Here is an 18,823-nt window from a genome sequence, read left to right as displayed (position 1 = left end):
GAGCGATCGGACGGATTAGTACCGAGTATCCCGGTTCTGGTCCTCAAGCTTTTTGGCTCGGGGCTCACAGTTGTACCATGTTAACTAAAGTGCAAGCTTTTGGGACTATGTCGGTCGCAATGCTCCTGATAGTCTCTAGTGCGCAATCAAGCCAAAACTACTTTGGTTCCAGGCAGGGATACAAAGAGTTCCCGGCCTCCCTGTGGCCCTTGTGGACAGGGGTTGGGCAGCCCTGAATTGTCCAGGCAAAATCCTATGTTTTAAAATGATTTTTTAATTACAAATCTCCATTTTTCTGGTGTTCCTTTTAGGATATTCTGAAACATGGCTCCCTCCTGCGGCCTGATTATCGCAAGCTCTGGAGAGCCGGGTGAGTTACCGTGGATCCTCCGACCGGCAAAGCTGCAGCTTGGACCGCTGCGTAAACATTACCTAAAAAAAAAATAAAAATAAAAAAACTTAGGGAGAAGCTGCAGCTCCAGAGCTGAAGCAGAACGCCCTCTCTATAGTCTGACATTTCACTCTACTTATTGGCTGCTGGAAGCGAATCAGCGAAAGAGAAAACAATGGGGGCGCTTTACACACAGGGGGTCTCGCTAGACCCCCCCACGCACAGAGCAAGCTGTGGAGTAGATTGGTAGTAAGTAGTATATCATGTGACACAGCAAATAACTGGGGGGTAAATGCACATGGGGGGTATTCTGCAGAAGCCCCCACCTATGCGTTTGTAATAATCCCTCCAGGAAGAGGGGTGTAAATCCGCGAGCCGCGCAGGGTTAAGGGGTAACACGAGCTGTTCTGAGCGGAGCGGCTATTTCGGGCAGGTGTCGAGGCGGCCTCTACGGGAAGTTTTATCCAATTTCCATCACATCCCTCAACGCCTCCCGCACCATTCTCATCCTGTTCCGTTATATCATACCTGCCAAGTGTCCCGGATTCCTGTGAAGTCGCTCAGCCTTCTCCCCTGCTGCCAGCTGTCCCAAAGTTTGACATTTTTGTGTTTTTGGGGGGGTTAGATTTCCATATTCTTACATTTAATAATATTATTTGTTTTTCCATCATTTTAAATGTTTTGATGGTATTACGGACGCCGGGGGTCGAGACCTAACTTTTTGGCAACATGTCTGAACACTAATCTGATTTTGGCGTCGGCGGGCGTTGTTACCGCCTCGTGTAATCTCTGGAGATTTATAAATAAGATGACCTCAGCACTTTCTTCTCCCACCAAAAAACCCTGATTCAGCTGGAAGCCGAATAATATTAACCAGAGCAGATTCTGTGACGTTATAATTATTTATAGCGCCATCATATTCCACAGTGCTGTACATTGCCCTCTGAATACGGTCTTTGTACCACTAAGCGGAATTGACCATAAAGCAGATTATTCAGGCAAAATCGAAGGGCCTTAATGTTAGCTCTGCCCCCCCCCCATTAATACCAAATTTCAAGCATGTTACTCCTTCTATATATTCTGCTCACGGCCAACCTACACGCCAACCTTTTTGTGCCTAGAGTTGCGTGGAATAGAAATCCAGCTCACCCCAACCTTCTCAGATCTACCCCTAAGAGTCACAAGAAGACATCACATGATATGATGTAGGAGAGAGAGGGGTATCTCCTCCATTCAAGATGTCCTTCAGAAGCGGTGGGAAGTCCTTCCTCTACCCGTAACGCCATTCTTCTACTCTTCAAGATATTGCCCACTATTACAATCCCGATGAAGGCCCTCAACATCAAGACTCCTTGGCCCTGTGTCCTACTGTCTTCCATTGCATGTATTAACCTCCAAAGACGGGCAACATGACGTTGCTGGGTTGGTTGTTTGGATTCATAGTCATGGCGCCCTGTTCTTATCATTCAAGACTTCAGAGCTTCTTAAAAGTCAATCACTTTAAGAGTTTCCAATACCATCCAAATGGAAGCATATGGAGAAGGTCTCCAAGGCCTTGATGGTGGCCTAAAACATACCCTAGAATACGGAAGAACAATTAAGGGACAAATCAGTTCCTTCTACGTAGGAGCATTTGTCTAGATTTGTCATAGTTTAGGTGTTTTGGTCTGTTCTAGAAACATAAGTTAATGTCCTACCAGAGCTATTCCATGAATACCTTAGAAAAGTTCTACTTCTTCTCGAAGCTTTCCACAGAATGCGGAAAACCAACAAAGTGGCGCTGAAACTTTACATATCCTCTCTCTGTTGTCAAGAAGGAAAACTCTGGCCACTGTATTTCTCCACCTGTAGTCCTGGTCCGACCTCCTCTTGAATTCATATTTGTTGCTTCTGTCCTTCAGTTCCTCTAAAGGGGATCTCGGTGGACGTCCAGGTGAAAGGCTTCGTGGCCGACGTATCTGCTACTCTGAAGTATGAGAACTTGGAGGAGAATGCGGTGGAAGCCGTCTTCGTCTTCCCCATGGATGACGACTCTGCCGTCTACAGCTTTGAGGCGACGGTGGAAGGGAAGAAGATTGTGGCAGAAATCCAGGAGAAGGAGCAGGTAAATTCAGATGTTGAGTTAAGATCATAAAACTGAAGCCGGTCATGGTGGTCTAACATATACAGTCAAGAACATCTTAGAAACATAGATTAATAACCATTTGGCTCATCTTGTGTATTTAGGTGATGAGCATTACATCGATGAAGGTGATTTTGTGAACACTCTGTGTTTGCTTCTCCCAGGCTCATAAAACCTACGATGAAGCCGTCAGCCAGGGCCAGCAGGCCTTCCTACTGGAGGAGGACCAGAGCTCCGGGGACATCTTCAGCTGCAGCGTGGGCAACCTGCTCCCGGGGCAGGAGGCGGAGGTGACTCTGTGCTTTGTGCGGGAGCTGCCGGTGGAGGCGGATGGAGCGGTGCGTTTTGTGCTGCCGGCCTTGCTCAACCCCAGATACACTCCAGAAGGTACATCACCCCAATACGGGGCCGGGTAAACCTGGGGGTTTTTCTGAGGGCAGAAGAGAGAGGGCACTCCTTGACTTAAAGGGACGGTATACTGTTCCAAGCAGCCCTACCGCAGAAGAATCCGTGTTAATGTCACTACAATAAAGCTACTAGTATCACAAACACCTTATTAAAGGCATAGATACAGTATTCAAAAACACATAGTAAATAAAATAAACACATCTCCCGGGGGCTGTGCCCGCGTGGTACGCTCGTCGCTCGTTACCTCCATCTCTGGCTCGATGAGGTTTGTGGGGGTCTGATGAGACCCCACTGTGTGCCTATACTGAGATATTGATTTTAAAGGAGGTACTTCCCTGCTACTGATTGGCTCATTCAAGCACCCAATCAGTGGCATGAGTAGTTGGACCATGGAGGAAATGTTCTTCTGCATCTCGTGCTGCAGCTTCACCTTAAGAAAGTAAATATTATTATTATTATTTCATTTATTTTTTATTCACAAAGTACTTTAATATAGATTCTTAAGCATGATTATTCCTCCCCATAATGTTCCCTGTCATGAAATTAACGATTGTTGAGACCAATCAGGATTTTGTGCTGGATCACATTCTTTCCGTTTCTTTAAGACCACGAGATTAATGTTACGGCCAAACGCCCATATGTGCCCGTCGATCAGATCCAGTACACCCTGGGCTTGGATGCCAGCTTCCAGTCCGCGCATGGAATCTCCAGGATTGAGTCAAACTGTGACATCACACCAGTCCTGTACACCGATAACGGCAAAACCAGAGCCAAGGTGAGTGCCCGCAGGTCGCGAATTCTAGGCATACCTGGGAACTTCCCAAGGGTGGGCAAACTGGAGCTCCTCCTCTTCTGGGGGAGTGACGTTGCACAGAGGTGGAGCTAGCCATGCAGGGGGCTCCCTTAAGAGAGCTGAGAGTAGGCGGGGAAGTGGGCAGGGAGTGGGTGTGGCCAAACTCCCCCGCAATGAGTAAAGTGGCCCAGAGAAGCAGCGCTTCACCTGGAGACTCTGGGTCAAACCCAGAGGTATGATTATATACAATTTGCATGCAGGATCAGAGGCTATCGAGGGGCATGGAGGTTTTGTCCCCCAACACAACAATTTTATACGTGCTGATAATAATTTATTTCCCTCATTTTACTCTTTTCCGACACCTTTAATACCCTCCTTGCCTCTGTCCTCGCAGGTGTCCCTGACTGAGGGACACAAGTTTGATCGAGATGTGGAGCTTCTTGCCTATTATACGGAGGCCAACAAACCTAGCGTCACTGTGGAGGCGGGGCTTGTGAATGCTGAAGCAGGTGAGCCAATCAGAAGCTGGTATAATGCTACGCATGCATTGAACTGCATTTATTTTAAAGGGGGAAAAATCTTAATTTATGTTTCACGGCATGCAGGAGCCACATCTTGCTGCTGCTCATGTGCCGTCCACTAATAAAAAGCAGGGGGAGGACAGGAAGCGGCTTACAACTTCCTGCTTGGGCTGATGCAGAGAGACAACAGGAAGCACCTTACAACTTCCTGCTTGAGCTGATGCAGGGAGTGAACAGGAAGCGGCTTATAACTTCCTGTTTGGGCTGACATAGGGAGAGAACAGGAAGCAGCTTACAACTTCCTGCTTGGGCTGATGCGGAGAGACAACAGGAAGATCCTTACAACTTCCTGCTTGAGCTGATGCAGGGAGAGAACAGGAAGCGGCTTACAACTTCCTGCTTGGGCTGACGCAGGGAGAGAACAGGAAGCGGCTTACAACTTCCTGCTTGGGCTGATGCGGAGAGACAACAGGAAGCATCTTACAACTTCCTGCTTGAGCTGATGCAGGGAGAGAACAGGAAGTGGCTTATAACTTCCTGCTTGGGCTGACATAGGGAGAGAACAGGAAGCGGCTTACAACTTCCTGGTTGGGCTGATGCAGGGAGAGAACAGGAAGCGGCTTACAACTTCCTGCTTGGGCTGACGCAGGGAGTAAAGAGGAAGCGGCTTATAACTTCCTGCTTGGGCTGACGCAGGGAGAGAACAGGAAGCGGCTTACAACTTCCTGCTTGAGCTGATGCAGGGAGTGAACAGGAAGCGGCTTATAACTTCCTGCTTGGGCTGACATAGGGAGAGAACAGGAAGCGGCTTACAACTTCCTGCTTGGGCTGATGCAGGGAGAGAACAGGAAGCGGCTTACAACTTCCTGCTTGGGCTGATGCAGAGAGACAACAGGAAGCACCTTACAACTTCCTGCTTGAGCTGATGCAGGGAGTGAACAGGAAGCGGCTTATAACTTCCTGTTTGGGCTGACATAGGGAGAGAACAGGAAGCAGATTACAACTTCCTGCTTGGGCTGATGCGGAGAGACAACAGGAAGATCCTTACAACTTCCTGCTTGAGCTGATGCAGGGAGAGAACAGGAAGCGGCTTACAACTTCCTGCTTGGGCTGACGCAGGGAGTAAAGAGGAAGTGGCTTATAACTTCCTGCTTGGGCTGACATAGGGAGAGAACAGGAAGCGGCTTACAACTTCCTGCTTGGGCTGATGCAGGGAGAGAACAGGAAGTGGCTTATAACTTCCTGCTTGGGCTGACATAGGGAGAGAACAGGAAGCGGCTTATAACTTCCTGCTTGGGCTGACGCAGGGAGAGAACAGGAAGCGGCTTACAACTTCCTGCTTGGGCTGATGCGGAGAGACAACAGGAAGCATCTTACAACTTCCTGCTTGAGCTGATGCAGGGAGAGAACAGAAAGTGGCTTATAACTTCCTGCTTGGTCTGACTGGAGGATTCTAAACTAATCTTCACAGAGAGATCATGGGAAAGGAGGAAAATTCCCCCCGGGGGTGGGAATGTTGGATTGTTTCTCATGTTTTGATCTTTTTGAAGGTTCCCTCTTGGCCGACCCTGTGGTTATGCTGAATTTCTACCCCAGCCTCCCTGCGATAGAGGGGCCATCAAACTGCGGGGAGTTCATCTTCCTGGTGGATAGATCTGGCAGCATGACGGAAAAAATGAACTCCAATCCTAATGCCCCGCAGAGAATCCAGAGCGCCAAAGTGAGTTCATGTCTCTGCGAGGGTTATGGGCCACGCTCGCCACGGGGTCCCGGGATAATGTTTAGACTCCTATAAATCCGTGTGGGAGAGGTTTAAGAGACCCCGTAGAGGGGCTTGTGCTTCATACACCTGGTTATTAACCTTTATTAATAACAACATCTCTCAGGACCGATCCTTAAACTCCAGAACACTTTTTAGGAGATGACGCTTCAAGCACACGACCATTGCCCTCTACGTACGTATATACGTACTCATCCAGTCACATACTGACATATATACGTACTCATCCAGTCACATACTGACATATATACGTACTCATCCAGTCACATACTGACATATATACGTACTCATCCAGTAACATACTGACATATATACGTACTCATCCAGTCACATACTGACATATATACGTACTCATCCAGTCACATACTGACATATATACGTACTCATCCAGTAACATACTTACACACAGTAACATACTTACACATACTTACACACACGGTAACATATTTACACACACATAGTAACTTACTGACATACTTACAAATACCCACAGTAACACACTTACACACATTAACATCCTTACTGATGCATACTAATACACACACACATACCGTTACATACTTACACACACTAACATCCTTACACATACACACACATACAGTGATATACTTATACACACACACTAACATATGTACTTACCCATCCAGTAACATACTAAAAATTTTTCGCACACACTAACAAACTGATGTACTTACACATGGTAACATACTTACACACACACATACAGTGATATACTTATTTACACGCATACAACCTAGCTTTGTTGGCTCCGGAGGGGGTACTTGGAATTCTTCAACACGGGAGATGGAACACGAACAGAAGAGGGTTAGCGTGACAGGCAGGGTGGTTATGGTCTCAAACACATGATCTTAGAATCGTCATATATGTAGGGAAGGAAATTATCATCCCACAACTGAAATAATATCACGCCTCGAAGTCAGCAGTAAGAAGCCCTACTAGAGATTCGGACGCATCGTCTTCTCTTTCTCTGCAGGAGACGCTGATCCTTTTGTTAAAGAGTTTACCGCTTGGTTGCTACTTTAATATCTTTGGTTTTGGATCCCATTTTGAATCTTTCTTTCCGTGAGTATAACATCTGATGGAGGGTGATATGTTTTTTTATTATTGGATTGTGGTGGATAAATAGAACAGCCTCCCAGCAGAGGTGGTAGAGGGTAATACAGTGAGGGTATTAAACATGCATGGGATAGACATACGGCTCCTGAATCTAAGACGAGACCAACCACTGATTAAGGTTTATGTCTTTACAGCAGGATGGGGCCGAATAGGGCCGATCTGCCGGCTGGTTCTGGGTTCTTCCATTCCAGTGCAGTCACCTTTCATAACACCGTTTACCGGCTTCACTGATGATGTCATCGGCGGGCATTCCTCGAGAACGTTCGACTATTTACAGCAAATTCTTTTTTCCTGTTTGCAGGGAAAGCGTGGGGTATAACCAGCAATCCATGGACGCCGCCCTGCAGAAGGTCTCAGAGATCGACTCCGATTTTGGAGGAACAGAAATCTTACAGCCATTGACCAAAATCTATAAAACCGCTGGGATAGCAGGGCACCCGCGGCAGGTAAGGGGGCTAGTAACGTGGTCACCAATAAATCCATAGCAGGGGAGACCCTATAGCCCCAGGTCCATCTCCATTGGGCACCAGCAAGGGGCGTACTGTCCCAATAAAGGGAATGTCTTCAGGTATCCGGGAGGGACGGCATCTGTCCATCGGAATTTTAACTCAGTCCTGCCAGCCATTGGGATCATTTCATTAACCCCTCGATGAAGCCATCAGAATGCGTGTCAGACATGGGGAAGCCTCTCGGTTTCGCTATCTGTCCTTGTCACATGCGCAGCGTGACTTCTGTGTCTCCCCAGCTCTTTGTATTCACGGATGGAGAAGTTGGGAACACCACGCAAGTCATATCAGAAGTTAGAAGGAATTCTAAGCATCACCGGTAAGTGAGCGGGACCGGTACGTGAGCGATACCACAGATGATTTCTACCTCCGACGGTACGGGGGCTGGCAGGGTCCAGATCCTCGCTTCCCGTTACGGACACTGAAACATAATTCCAAATTCTGTCGAAAGCCCCAAATCTTTCCCAGAATAATTTTTTTATTTTATCTCGTTCATAATATATTCTGGGGACACTTAATTGTCATGTGATACCAATGCAGCCACTGATAGGTTGTTGCCAAAAACAAAATGATATATTTGCAAGAGGGTGCAACTAAAATGTGTCTATGCGGGACAGCACCTTTACATGATCCATGTTTATGCTGCCATATCATACATTAGCACTGATATGTCCCAGCATGCATCACTCTTTGCAGGTGCTTCACGTTTGGTATCGGTGAAGGCGCCTCCACGGCTCTTATTAAAGGGATGGCCCTGGCCGGAAACGGCACCTGCAAGTTTATCACCGGAAAAGACAGAATGCAGCCCATGGTAACCTCTGTTATTATTTATATGTTTATATCGCGCTATCGTATTCCGCAGCACATAGAACTTTTAGAACTGGAAACAATTCAGTGCAGGAGTTTTAGGAGATAGTTACCTCTTGCCTGTTACTCACCCATCACCCTGCCTTATGATCCTCCCATAGGCAAACCTTATAAGAGTATAAGGTCGGTGGCTTAGGGTTAGTGGCGCCTGGGTGCAGTATTTTTTTGACAACCCCATTACTAACAAGCATACATCTTAACACACTCACTCACTCTAACACCAAACACTCTCCCAGGTGCCACTCACCCTAGGCTCACCCTTGACCCCAAACTCTGACACACACACTCACAATACCACCATACGCTGACACACACACACTAACACCAAACACTAATACACACACTCATGCTTATACCACACACTAACATACATTTGCACCCTCTAACACCATACAGTAAAAGAAATATATATTCATTGTCTTTCCTTCTCCCCAGGTTCTCCAGTCCCTGAAACATTCCCTGCAGCCCACCGTGAAAGACGTGGTCTTAAAATGGACCCTCCCTGCGGGCCTTGAGGCGTCTCTCCTCTCGAGACCTCCGACAGCAATTTACCAGGGTCAGAGATGTATCATTTATGCCCACCTAAAGGGACAGGTGTGTGGCATTAGATTTAATGTGTATGATGGCCGAGTGCCTCCTTTAAATGATCACCGGAATCCCCCGGGTCCGTGGCTTGCGTGTGCTTACTGACTGCTAGCCAACTCCAGCACCGGGTCATGTGAGAGTTAAAAGACCGGGTCATGTGAGACTTTAACGAGACCCTCGGTGCGCATGCACATCAAACGCTCTCTTTGATCTCAATGGGAACTGCTTTCTTGCCAGCAGAGGTGTATTTACCACAGGCTGTGCCCAAGGTCTGACCCAGGGCATCAACCCCTCCTGCCCCTCGGCAGCCACTGTAATACATATGATGTCATATGTCTGCCCCTTTTCCTGCCTGCTATGGACGCTTCACCGACAACCCCTCTAAAAGTAGCTTAAATTAATGAATCGAGCTAAAGGGTAACAATTCCTCTTTCTTAATAATAATAATAATTATTATTATTATTATTATTATTATTATTATTATTTGCTTATTCCTTAGATGGGTAAAGAGTCCGAGGGCGACGTTTGCCTGGAGTATAAATACAATGAGGACGTTTTCCAAAATATTCTTCGGTTTTCCTGCCGCTCTGCAGACGCTGAGAGGTTCGTCACTTATTTAACACTTTCATTACTCACTATGATTACTCACTATGATTACTCACCATGATTACTCACTATGATTACTCACAAGTGCATATTTCACCATTAATAAAAACCAAAGCTGCCAATGTTTATTCTACATTCTAAATGTTAGAATATTACTTATTTTAAAAAAAAACATCAGTGTTAAGAAAGATTGTTTTTAAGACTGAATCCTAACATTTATTTATATAGCGCCGTCGCAATAATAAAATAATAATAAGATCATTTCATTTCACACAGAATATTAACACGTGTTGAAATATACTGGAGCAGAAGGAGAAGGGGGTCCTGGCACTCCAAAAAGCAATCGGATTTCTCCAAAAAGCTCCAAAATATTAAAGTTATTCTATTTCTAGCCCTGTATGCTGAACGCGGGACGAGGATGTCTCCGGAATGATATCGTTCTCTTTTAAGTGAACCCCTTCCATTTTTCTTCGCAGGCTCTATTTTACTATTCCTAAATATATATTCATTAACATCCTAGCGTTTCCATTATCAGACCGACCGCCCACAGGCTGGCGGCCAAGGCTCTGATCTCGGAGCTGGAGAACGGGACAGACTCCGACTCGGAGGAGGCGAAGAAGAGGATCCTGGAGACCAGCGTCCAGTCCGGAGTCATCTCCTCGCTCACAGCCTACGTGGCCGTCAATAAGGAGACCAAGAAGCCGGTGGAAGGTCCTCCGATGCGTCGGGACGTCCCGGCTCCAAGTACGGCATTTAATATCAAGGGTCTTCGGACGCAATAGCGATGAACCAAATATGTTATTTCTCACAATAATTGTACAAAGTAGAAGAAGAAAACAGGAAACTTTATTATTGGGGTCGGCAACCTTTGTGTCTTTAACTCCAGCGCCTAAACCCCCCAAAACAGGACATGAAGCTCCTCTGTTGTAATTGATGTATCACGTGCTGGATCATGCACAGGGCAACCGAGGCAATTAGGAGAGGGGCTCCAAAATGACACCTTTATAGGGGCGTTTTAGTGTCCCATAAAGAGACCCCCGTGACAAATGAATACTCAAAGTAACGGCTTCCCGGGGGTTAATTAGACCCCTCCCCCATGGAACACCAGGGGGGGACATGGGGCAAGGGGGCAGGGAGAGAGGCAAGGTGGTGATTCTGCAAGATCATTTGCAAGGGGGGGGCAATTTAAAGGGGACATTGCATGAAAGGGCATATAACAGCGGGAGGATCCCTCGGGAATGTCTGTAGATCGCATTTAGTGGCTGATTTCTTTTTCAGGACCCCGTAATAAACGCATCATTAAAATGGCGTCATTTAAGGAGTCACCCGAGGAACTCTTTGAGCTTTGCTGCGACTCAACGCATGGTGAGTTTGATTTTTATTTTTAATAAATGGGACTGCGGCATTAATCCATCACTCGTAACATAATGTAATTAATAATAATATAGCAACCGTACCCTTCCTTCATTTATCTGTGATAATCATAGCTGCCAACAGTCCGGAATTTTCCTTGAGAACCCAGAAAACTAATTGCCAAGGCGGCTGGGAGTCCCCTCCCTGCACTAGCCATCATTCCATGGCTGCCACTCAATATGATTAATAATGATTGATGTTAATCCTAGAACTACATCTTCATGAAGTAGTGTAAAGCTTCCAGATGAGGCTGTCTTACCCTCCCGTCGGTATCTCTTGTACCTCCGTCAGTGACCTTCATCCCAGAAAGTGCCGCGTGTGACGCGCTGGAGCCCACCGCTCTCCTCAGACTCATCTCCCTGCAGAACGCGGACGGCTCGTGGAACCCAACCTCGGAACTGCTGACGGCCCTGGGAATATCCAAGGACTTTAAGGAAACCCTCCCCGATCCGGTAATCTCACTGCTTACTAAACACAGCCAGAGTACGGAGCATCCTCGAGACATTTGTTTCAAACGCCGTTCGTGTAATTTTTAATAAAAAAATACTATATTTGGTCAAATCTACTATAATTGATCAAAAATTACGATTACCAGTGTTGTCGACCTCTGAGAGACTCGCGGTATCCAGGGCTGCCATCAGGCGCGGTACAAACCTAAAAACAGGGACCCCTGCCCCAGGCCATGCTCCCCCCTACCTCCCTGTCCCCTGCTTCACCCACTGCCTTCCCCGTGCTCACAATGTGGCCACCAGAAAGGGACAACCAAGGGTGAGCCAAGGGTTACCGAAACCTGGGTGCAGGATTTCATTGGCGCCCTCTTCTACCCCGGCAAGTAGTACACACACATACACACAGACTAAAACATACTAACACACAAACTCACTCTAACACCCACACAGTAACACCATACATTAACACACAAACTCACTCCAACATCATATATTTACACCATACACTAACACACACCCACTCACACTAACACTTTATGTTAACACTCTCTAACACATCTACAGTTACCTCTGTGTTGCCCCCAGCAGCCCCTGTATTTCCCCCCAGCCCCTGCCATGTCCCTCCAGCTCTTGTACTGTCCTCAGCAGCCCCTGCCACTTCCACACCAGCACCTGCCATGTCCCTATAAACCCTTGTATTGTCCACACCAGCCCCTGCCATGCCACCACCAGACCTTGCCACATCCCCATCAACCCCTGGCATGTCCCCACCTGCCCCTGTTTTGTCCCACCAGCAGCAATAATGCCCCCTCCCCATCTAGCCTACCTTATTTCGTTAGGGGGGCGGCGTTCCCTTGTGATCTGGTGAAGAAGCTGCAGCAGATCCCCTGTGGCTGTATCAGCATGCGCGGTATCTGATATAACGGCTTCTGATACAGCCACGCGGGACGCGCCGCAGCCTCACAGACTTGCGTGGGCCGGTGAAGGGAGATCTTATGATGTTCCTCGCCTGGTCCCTTAGGGGAGTGCGGGGCCTGGAGTGCGCCCCTCGCTAAATGAGCGTCTGGGTACAGTGCACCCGCCCAACGTGCATTACAGGCAACAAGCCATAAAGTTCTGAAAGTGGCCACCAGGTCTCAATCTCTTTGGGCAAAGGGTCATCTTGGCTCTAAACCCACAAGGGCCAAGTCCTGGGTATGCAGGCTGCAGGAGCAAATGAGAGGCCATGTGTCAGATCACCTCCCTAAGTGCCCGGGCCCCAAACACACATATTGGTTGCACTCATCTGATGTCCGAGTCTTCCTTAATTACATCTTATTGCCCTCTTGTTGCCAGGACACGGATGTTGCGGTTTGGGCCACGGTGCTCGCTGTGATCTGGCTCCACGCATCCCACTCCCCGGACAGAGCGGAGTGGGAGCTCCTGGAGGGGAAGGCGCTGGCGTGGATCAGACCCAGAGCAGGTACTCAAAAAAAGGAGATACAACAAATTAAAACAATAAGTAGCAACAGACTCTAAAAAAAACAGAAATGTGTATGTTATAGCCCAATAATTTCAGATTCTGGTTAAAAAAAACCCAAAATATGGATTTTTCTACCTAACTTTCTCTTTCTGTAACTGTGGCACAGTTAGGGAGAGAAATGCCCATTTATTTTGGGGAAAATGTCCCAGTTTAATGTCAAGTAAGACATAAAGTGAAGACCAGTCCATGGACTAAAACATAAATAATGTATTAAAGTATTATAATAATGTGTATTATTATTATTATTATTATTATTATTATTTATTTTAATTATTGTTATTATTATTTAATATTATTAGTAGTATTGTTATTAATAATAATTAATAAATACAAATAATAATTTTTTTAAATCCCTATAGATTCAGGATAGCATCAGTTTAAGAATTCATGTATTTGCTGACATAAACCAACCCTACAAGCTATTCATAGCTGCCAACATTCCTGATGTAAAGGGGAGTTTTATGTCTCATTTCTTCTTTAGCAACCCATGTATTCTTTACTGTTCCAAAACTCCTTATTCTCTCGTTTCTTTAGTTTCTCTTTAGGACATCAAATATCTACATATTGCTTATATTAGATTTTCTTTATAGGCAAAATAAGACATTTTTTTTATCTTGAATTTTTTAAATGTTCTTAAATATTTTATTTTGATTGTGGCAATCCGTCTTTATTTATTTAATCGTCTTCTTCCAGGCACGTCTTTGACCGACCTGATCACGGCCGGGAACGAGTTGCTGAAATCTTCAGTGGATCCCAAAGTTTTTGGCCTTTGAGGATTTCCATGTAACAATCGGGGAGCGATTTAGCGATGGCGCGTTTCCTCCAGACAGCTTAGTTCAGGACGGATAGGGTGCTGCTTTTCTTCAGCTGACGGACATATTGCTCAGTAGGTTTTTGGGGGTTTTTTTAGATATTTTTAATCAAAGTTTAAAATACATGACATATTACTCAATTACATTCTGACATTTTTCTTCCCGGAGTCCTGCACCGGTACTAGATTAGAAAATGTGAACTACAACATTTACGTAGCCAATCAGGAGGAAGTCAGGTGCATGCTGGTTAAGGGGATGGAGCGGTAAGCGTTCGAAGCATACAGGAGATACAGGCATGTGGATTATGTACCAATAAAATGAATTAAAATTATCATTCATTGATATCTTTAAGCATCGGAGGCAGGATACAAGGGGTTAACGTGCACAGGTGCGGTGGGATTCGGGAGGTATGGATTTGGGGGGGGGGGGGGCCCCGGCTCGTGTTCCTGGGGCTGAATACACCTACCATGGATGTTTGAAAGACCCCGGAACAACTTCTTAACCTTAGGATTTATTCTGTATTTATCATTAGGAAAAATATATTTTTTTTTACCCAAAAAAATAGCAGTTTTAGCTAAAGGAGCAGACTGCATGTTAAGTCTCAGCAGTCAAGAGACACCAGGCGAACTCCCATCCCCCCAACCCCCTTATAATGAAAACGCTGACTAAAGTTGTGTTTGAATTCCGCAAAAAAAAACAAACTCTGGCACCCAGCTGTTTTTATTTACTGCTCACAACTCACATCACTCACAGCCACCCAAGGACCCATGAAAGTTTCTTGAACAAGTCTGGAACTGCAGGTGAAACACGTATATATCATTCCTCCCTTCAAATAAAACGTTTGAAATACTTTGGGGGCTGGCCCCGGGGAAGTGTACCCGGCCTCCACGGTCACTAAAGTCTTTAAGGTGAAATGGTGGCCAAAATGTCCGCCCACCTTAAGCGCCCAAAAACTGGATCTTCAGGGATGAGGCTCCTCCGCGGCACGTTCGCTGCCCGTAAAATAACATGAAAACGGCGAGCTGAATAAAATACGGTAATTGACTTTTATTTTTGCCAAAAGGCAGAGAAGCGATGCACTTGCACAGCGTGACCACTAGGTGTCACATTTGGCTGCTCTTTATTCCTGTGTGACATTATTATTATTATTATTTATTGGTTTATATATTATTATTATTATTATTTATTGGTTTATATATTATTATTATTATTATTTATTGGTTTATATATTATTATTATTTATTGGTTTATATATTATTATTATTATTTATTGGTTTATATATTATTATTATTATTATTTATTGGTTTATATATTATTATTATTATTATTTATTGGTTTATATATTATTATTATTTATTGGTTTATATATTATTATTATTTATTGGTTTATATATTATTATTATTATTATTTATTGGTTTATATATTATTATTATTATTATTATTATTATTTATTGGTTTATATATTATTATTATTATTATTATTTATTGGTTTATATATTATTATTATTTATTGGTTTATATATTATTATTATTATTATTATTTATTGGTTTATATATTATTATTATTATTTATTATTTATTGGTTTATATAGTATTATTATTATTTATTTATTGGTTTATAGCGCCGTCAAATTCCATGGCGCTGTACAATGGGTGGACAGGACTTAACAAGTAGTATGTAACATAACAAATCGATTTACAGAGACAACAGGTGAGGAGGGCCCTGTGCACAGGAGCTTACAGTCTAGACATCAGGTAAGAAGTTATATGATCAGCGACATACTTACATCGGGCACTGCCCTGGACAGCCCCCCCAGCAGCACCCTTGTATAACAGGTGTATAACAAGGTAAAATCTTAAATGGCAAATGATTTTAGTAAATGAGAAGAATGGGGGAGAGTGGGGGGAGCTGCAGTTTAACGTTGATAAATGTAAAATAACGCACTTGGGATGTAAAAATCCCACAGCAGATTATAGCATTGGGGCTGTTCTGTCATTGATAACGGAAGAGAGGGACTTAGAAGCGAACGGGGCGTATAGCGAGGGGTATTAGTGGCAGGAGGGGGGTCTGGCGGCTTTACAGATCTCGGGTCAGATGTCACCTACGGTATAGCCCGGGTTTGGTCAGGGCAGTCTAGACAGTGTCTGCTGCCCTGACCAGCGACTTCTTCTCAATGAGACACTTCGTGTGACCGAAGCGGTGGGGCTGCGACTGAGTTGGCAGAGAATGACGTCTCGTAGCCGCGATGTAACACGGAGGGGATATCACCTGGAGCTGCCACACGAAACTATTCATCATTTCCAGTCGCCCCCCCACTGAACTCTCTCCAACGTGTCCATATTCTTCGAAATAATTCTATTCGCGGGGCTTCTATAAACGCCCGACATTCAATCCGCAGCAAAATCTAAACAATGAGAGGAGAAGAAAGAATGCAATCAGCGCCGATACGGGTCGGGTTACCGAGAGTTTATTCTGCAGCTGCCAAAAATGCCGCATCTGCAAAAAAATACAAGGAGGATGGAATCGGGGGAGGGTCATTCTTTACCCATAATAGCGGGGCATCGGTAATAGGGTGGATCGGTAATAGGGGGGATCAGTAATAGCGGGGATCGGTAATAGGGGGGATCGGTAATAGCGGGGATCAGTAATAGCGAGGATCAGTGATATCGGGGATCAGTAATAGCGAGGATCAGTAATAGCGAGGATCAGTAATAGCGAGGATCAGTGATATTGGGGATCAGTAATAGCGGGGATCGGTAATAGCAGGGATCGGTAATAGCGGGGATCAGTAACACATCAGCAAAAGAAGTTACAAGATCTGCGGAGGAAACGCAATGGAATGAAATCTGTCCCAGAGACAAGCAGGGCGCGAGCCGATGGCAGGGGGGTCCCGGCACTTTAAGGCCACTCACAGAACAGCCGATGCCTACGGCTACAAAGGCAGAACCGAAATCCATCATCTAAATAAATAAGTGAATAAATAGAATAAATATGACAGTAAACCCCCCCCCAAAAAAAGTCCCAGGAACGTCCTCAACGCGTTTCGCCTCTTCTGCGACTTCTTCAGGGGGAAATTATATTCAAAATACGCTCTTTTCTGGAAGTAAAGAATTGATGGATTTTATGAGGAGAGTCCGTTTTTATGTTTTCCTGCATATATCCCTCGGTGGATCTATAACCCCCGCTGACCTCTAGATGCCCGACGGCCAGTCCGGGGCAGGTCGTGAGAGTTCACCATAACGTATGTTATGAGCATACATGTTCTGTGTAGTGTATATGCGGAGGGACAATATTACATGCTAGACTCCCGTTGGCTCAGATAACAGTAAGACATGCGCAATCACCACACTCACTCTTCAAACCACGTCACCACACTCACCCTTCAAACCACGTCACCACACTCACCCTTCAAACCACGTCACCACACTCACCCTTCAAACCATGTCGCCACACTCCCTCTCCACCTCTACTTTTCACAATTTTGCAATAATTTTTTGGGGAATGCTTAATTGTCATGTGACACGAAACCAGACACTGATTGGTTGCTGCCAAAGAAACCGCAAAGTCCGTGTTTCTGTGTTTTGTGTGATTAACCCTTCTGGGGACAGAATAAAACGACAGATCTATGAAGGTCGGTTTGCTTAACATTCTGAAGAATGCAATTAATGTCTAAGTGGAACGGACGCTTTAGAGGATTTGACGTGCAGAGGAACGTTCATGGTATGGCGGGCCCTGTTCATAAGAGCTTACAATCTAAAGAGCTGTAACACAGCCCCCCGGCCTGGTTCGGCACTCGCAGGGTTACGGAGACAAGGCGTAGCTCGCTGTATATCATCACAATATTGTCTTCCTGGTTTAGCATTTTGCCGTTGTCATGGTTACCTTCTCTCATCTGACATAAGCAAAAGATGTGACCAATATTTAGTGCCAACACGCCACCGGCCCCCACGTCTTCCGCGCCCACCTTCCATGCCCCCACCCCCAACCGGTGCGCGTGGGAGCTGACACTCTATGTTCTCATCCTAAGACAGAATGAGGCGACGCGGGATCACGACATCGCAGCCGATCCCTCCCGATCCTTCCTCTCCCCCCTCTCCAACCGACACCCCCCCCCCCCCAAGACCACGGCGTGTTAGTTAGTGTTCGGCGGGAGACGCGGCACAAAAAGTCATTCTCAACTGTTCTGGAACACATGAGCGGAACCGCAACGTTCCAGGTGTCCGGATCGGGATACCTGTGATAGGAGTGGGTGAGCGGGGGCAGAGGCAGGAGTGGGTGAGTGGGGCCAGAGGCAGGAGCGGGTGAGTGGGGGCAGAGGCAGGAGTGGGTGAGTGGGGGCAGAGGCAGGAGTGGATGAGTGGGGGCAGAGGCAGGAATGGGTGAGTGTGAGCAGGGCAGAGGCAGGAGTGGGTGAGTGTAAGCGGGGCAGAGGCAGGAGTGGGTGAGTGTAAGCGGGGCAGAGGCAGGAGCGGGTGAGTGTAAGTGGGGTCAGAGTAATGGTCAGCTGCCCAACCGGCGAAAAGCCGACTGCGAAGCGCAGCAAGGTGGCCACGCAGGAGCTGCAATGGAGATCTGTACTGCAACATCAGAGACCCTTATTGGCTTTACAGATTCTGGGGCCACCCGGGGGACAGCACAGGATCTCCCCAACTGTCACGTGACCCCCCACTGTCTGTAACAACAGCGGCCGTCGGGAAGCTGCGTGGGAACGCGGGGCAGAGAGACGCCAGGGCAGAGGGAGAACGCCAGCAAGGCAGCAAACTCCGATGCAGCGGTTTTGAGAGCGCCGTGATTACATTATAACGAGTTAAAGCTGCTGTTCCACTAAGTCTGCTGAATTTAACACTTTGGTAACCAAATTCTCCATCAGAAATATCATTCCTAGGCAGTGATGTATTTACCGCCCTA

At 46.1% G+C, this 18,823-nt stretch overlaps 1 protein-coding gene across 1 annotated transcript; it reads left to right on the top strand.

The window, feature by feature from the left end:
• Positions 1 to 324: 324 nt before the first annotated feature.
• On the top strand, positions 325 to 7,981 carry LOC149276646 (von Willebrand factor A domain-containing protein 5A-like). Its single transcript, XM_089503422.1, has 9 exons — positions 325 to 370; positions 2,293 to 2,495; positions 2,678 to 2,920; positions 3,535 to 3,696; positions 4,109 to 4,223; positions 5,786 to 5,955; positions 7,010 to 7,098; positions 7,454 to 7,598; positions 7,898 to 7,981. The coding sequence occupies exons 1-9, from the start codon at positions 325 to 327 to the stop codon at positions 7,979 to 7,981; spliced, it is 1,257 nt and encodes a 418-aa protein (XP_089359548.1).
• The last annotated feature ends 10,842 nt before the right edge of the window (positions 7,982 to 18,823 follow it).

The sequence above is a fragment of the Sceloporus occidentalis genome, unplaced genomic scaffold (genome assembly GCF_023333645.1).
Source record: "Sceloporus occidentalis isolate IW3139 unplaced genomic scaffold, rSceOcc1.0.p SCAF_232, whole genome shotgun sequence".
NCBI classification, from domain to species: domain Eukaryota; kingdom Metazoa; phylum Chordata; class Lepidosauria; order Squamata; family Phrynosomatidae; genus Sceloporus; species Sceloporus occidentalis.
This window is presented reverse-complemented; position numbering and strand designations above follow the sequence as displayed.

What these genes read in the sequence shown, in the direction of transcription:
- LOC149276646 (XM_089503422.1), top strand. Translation starts at nt 325, where the DNA reads ATGGCTCCCTCCTGCGGCCTGATTATCGCAAGCTCTGGAGAGCCGG. An exon ending in GTACATCACCCCAATACGGG is followed by an intron (nt 2,921 to 3,534) that starts GCCGGGTAAACC and finishes TAAGACCACGAG; the next exon opens with ATTAATGTTACGGCCAAACG. An exon ending in GCTTGTGAATGCTGAAGCAG is followed by an intron (nt 4,224 to 5,785) that starts GTGAGCCAATCA and finishes ATCTTTTTGAAG; the next exon opens with GTTCCCTCTTGGCCGACCCT.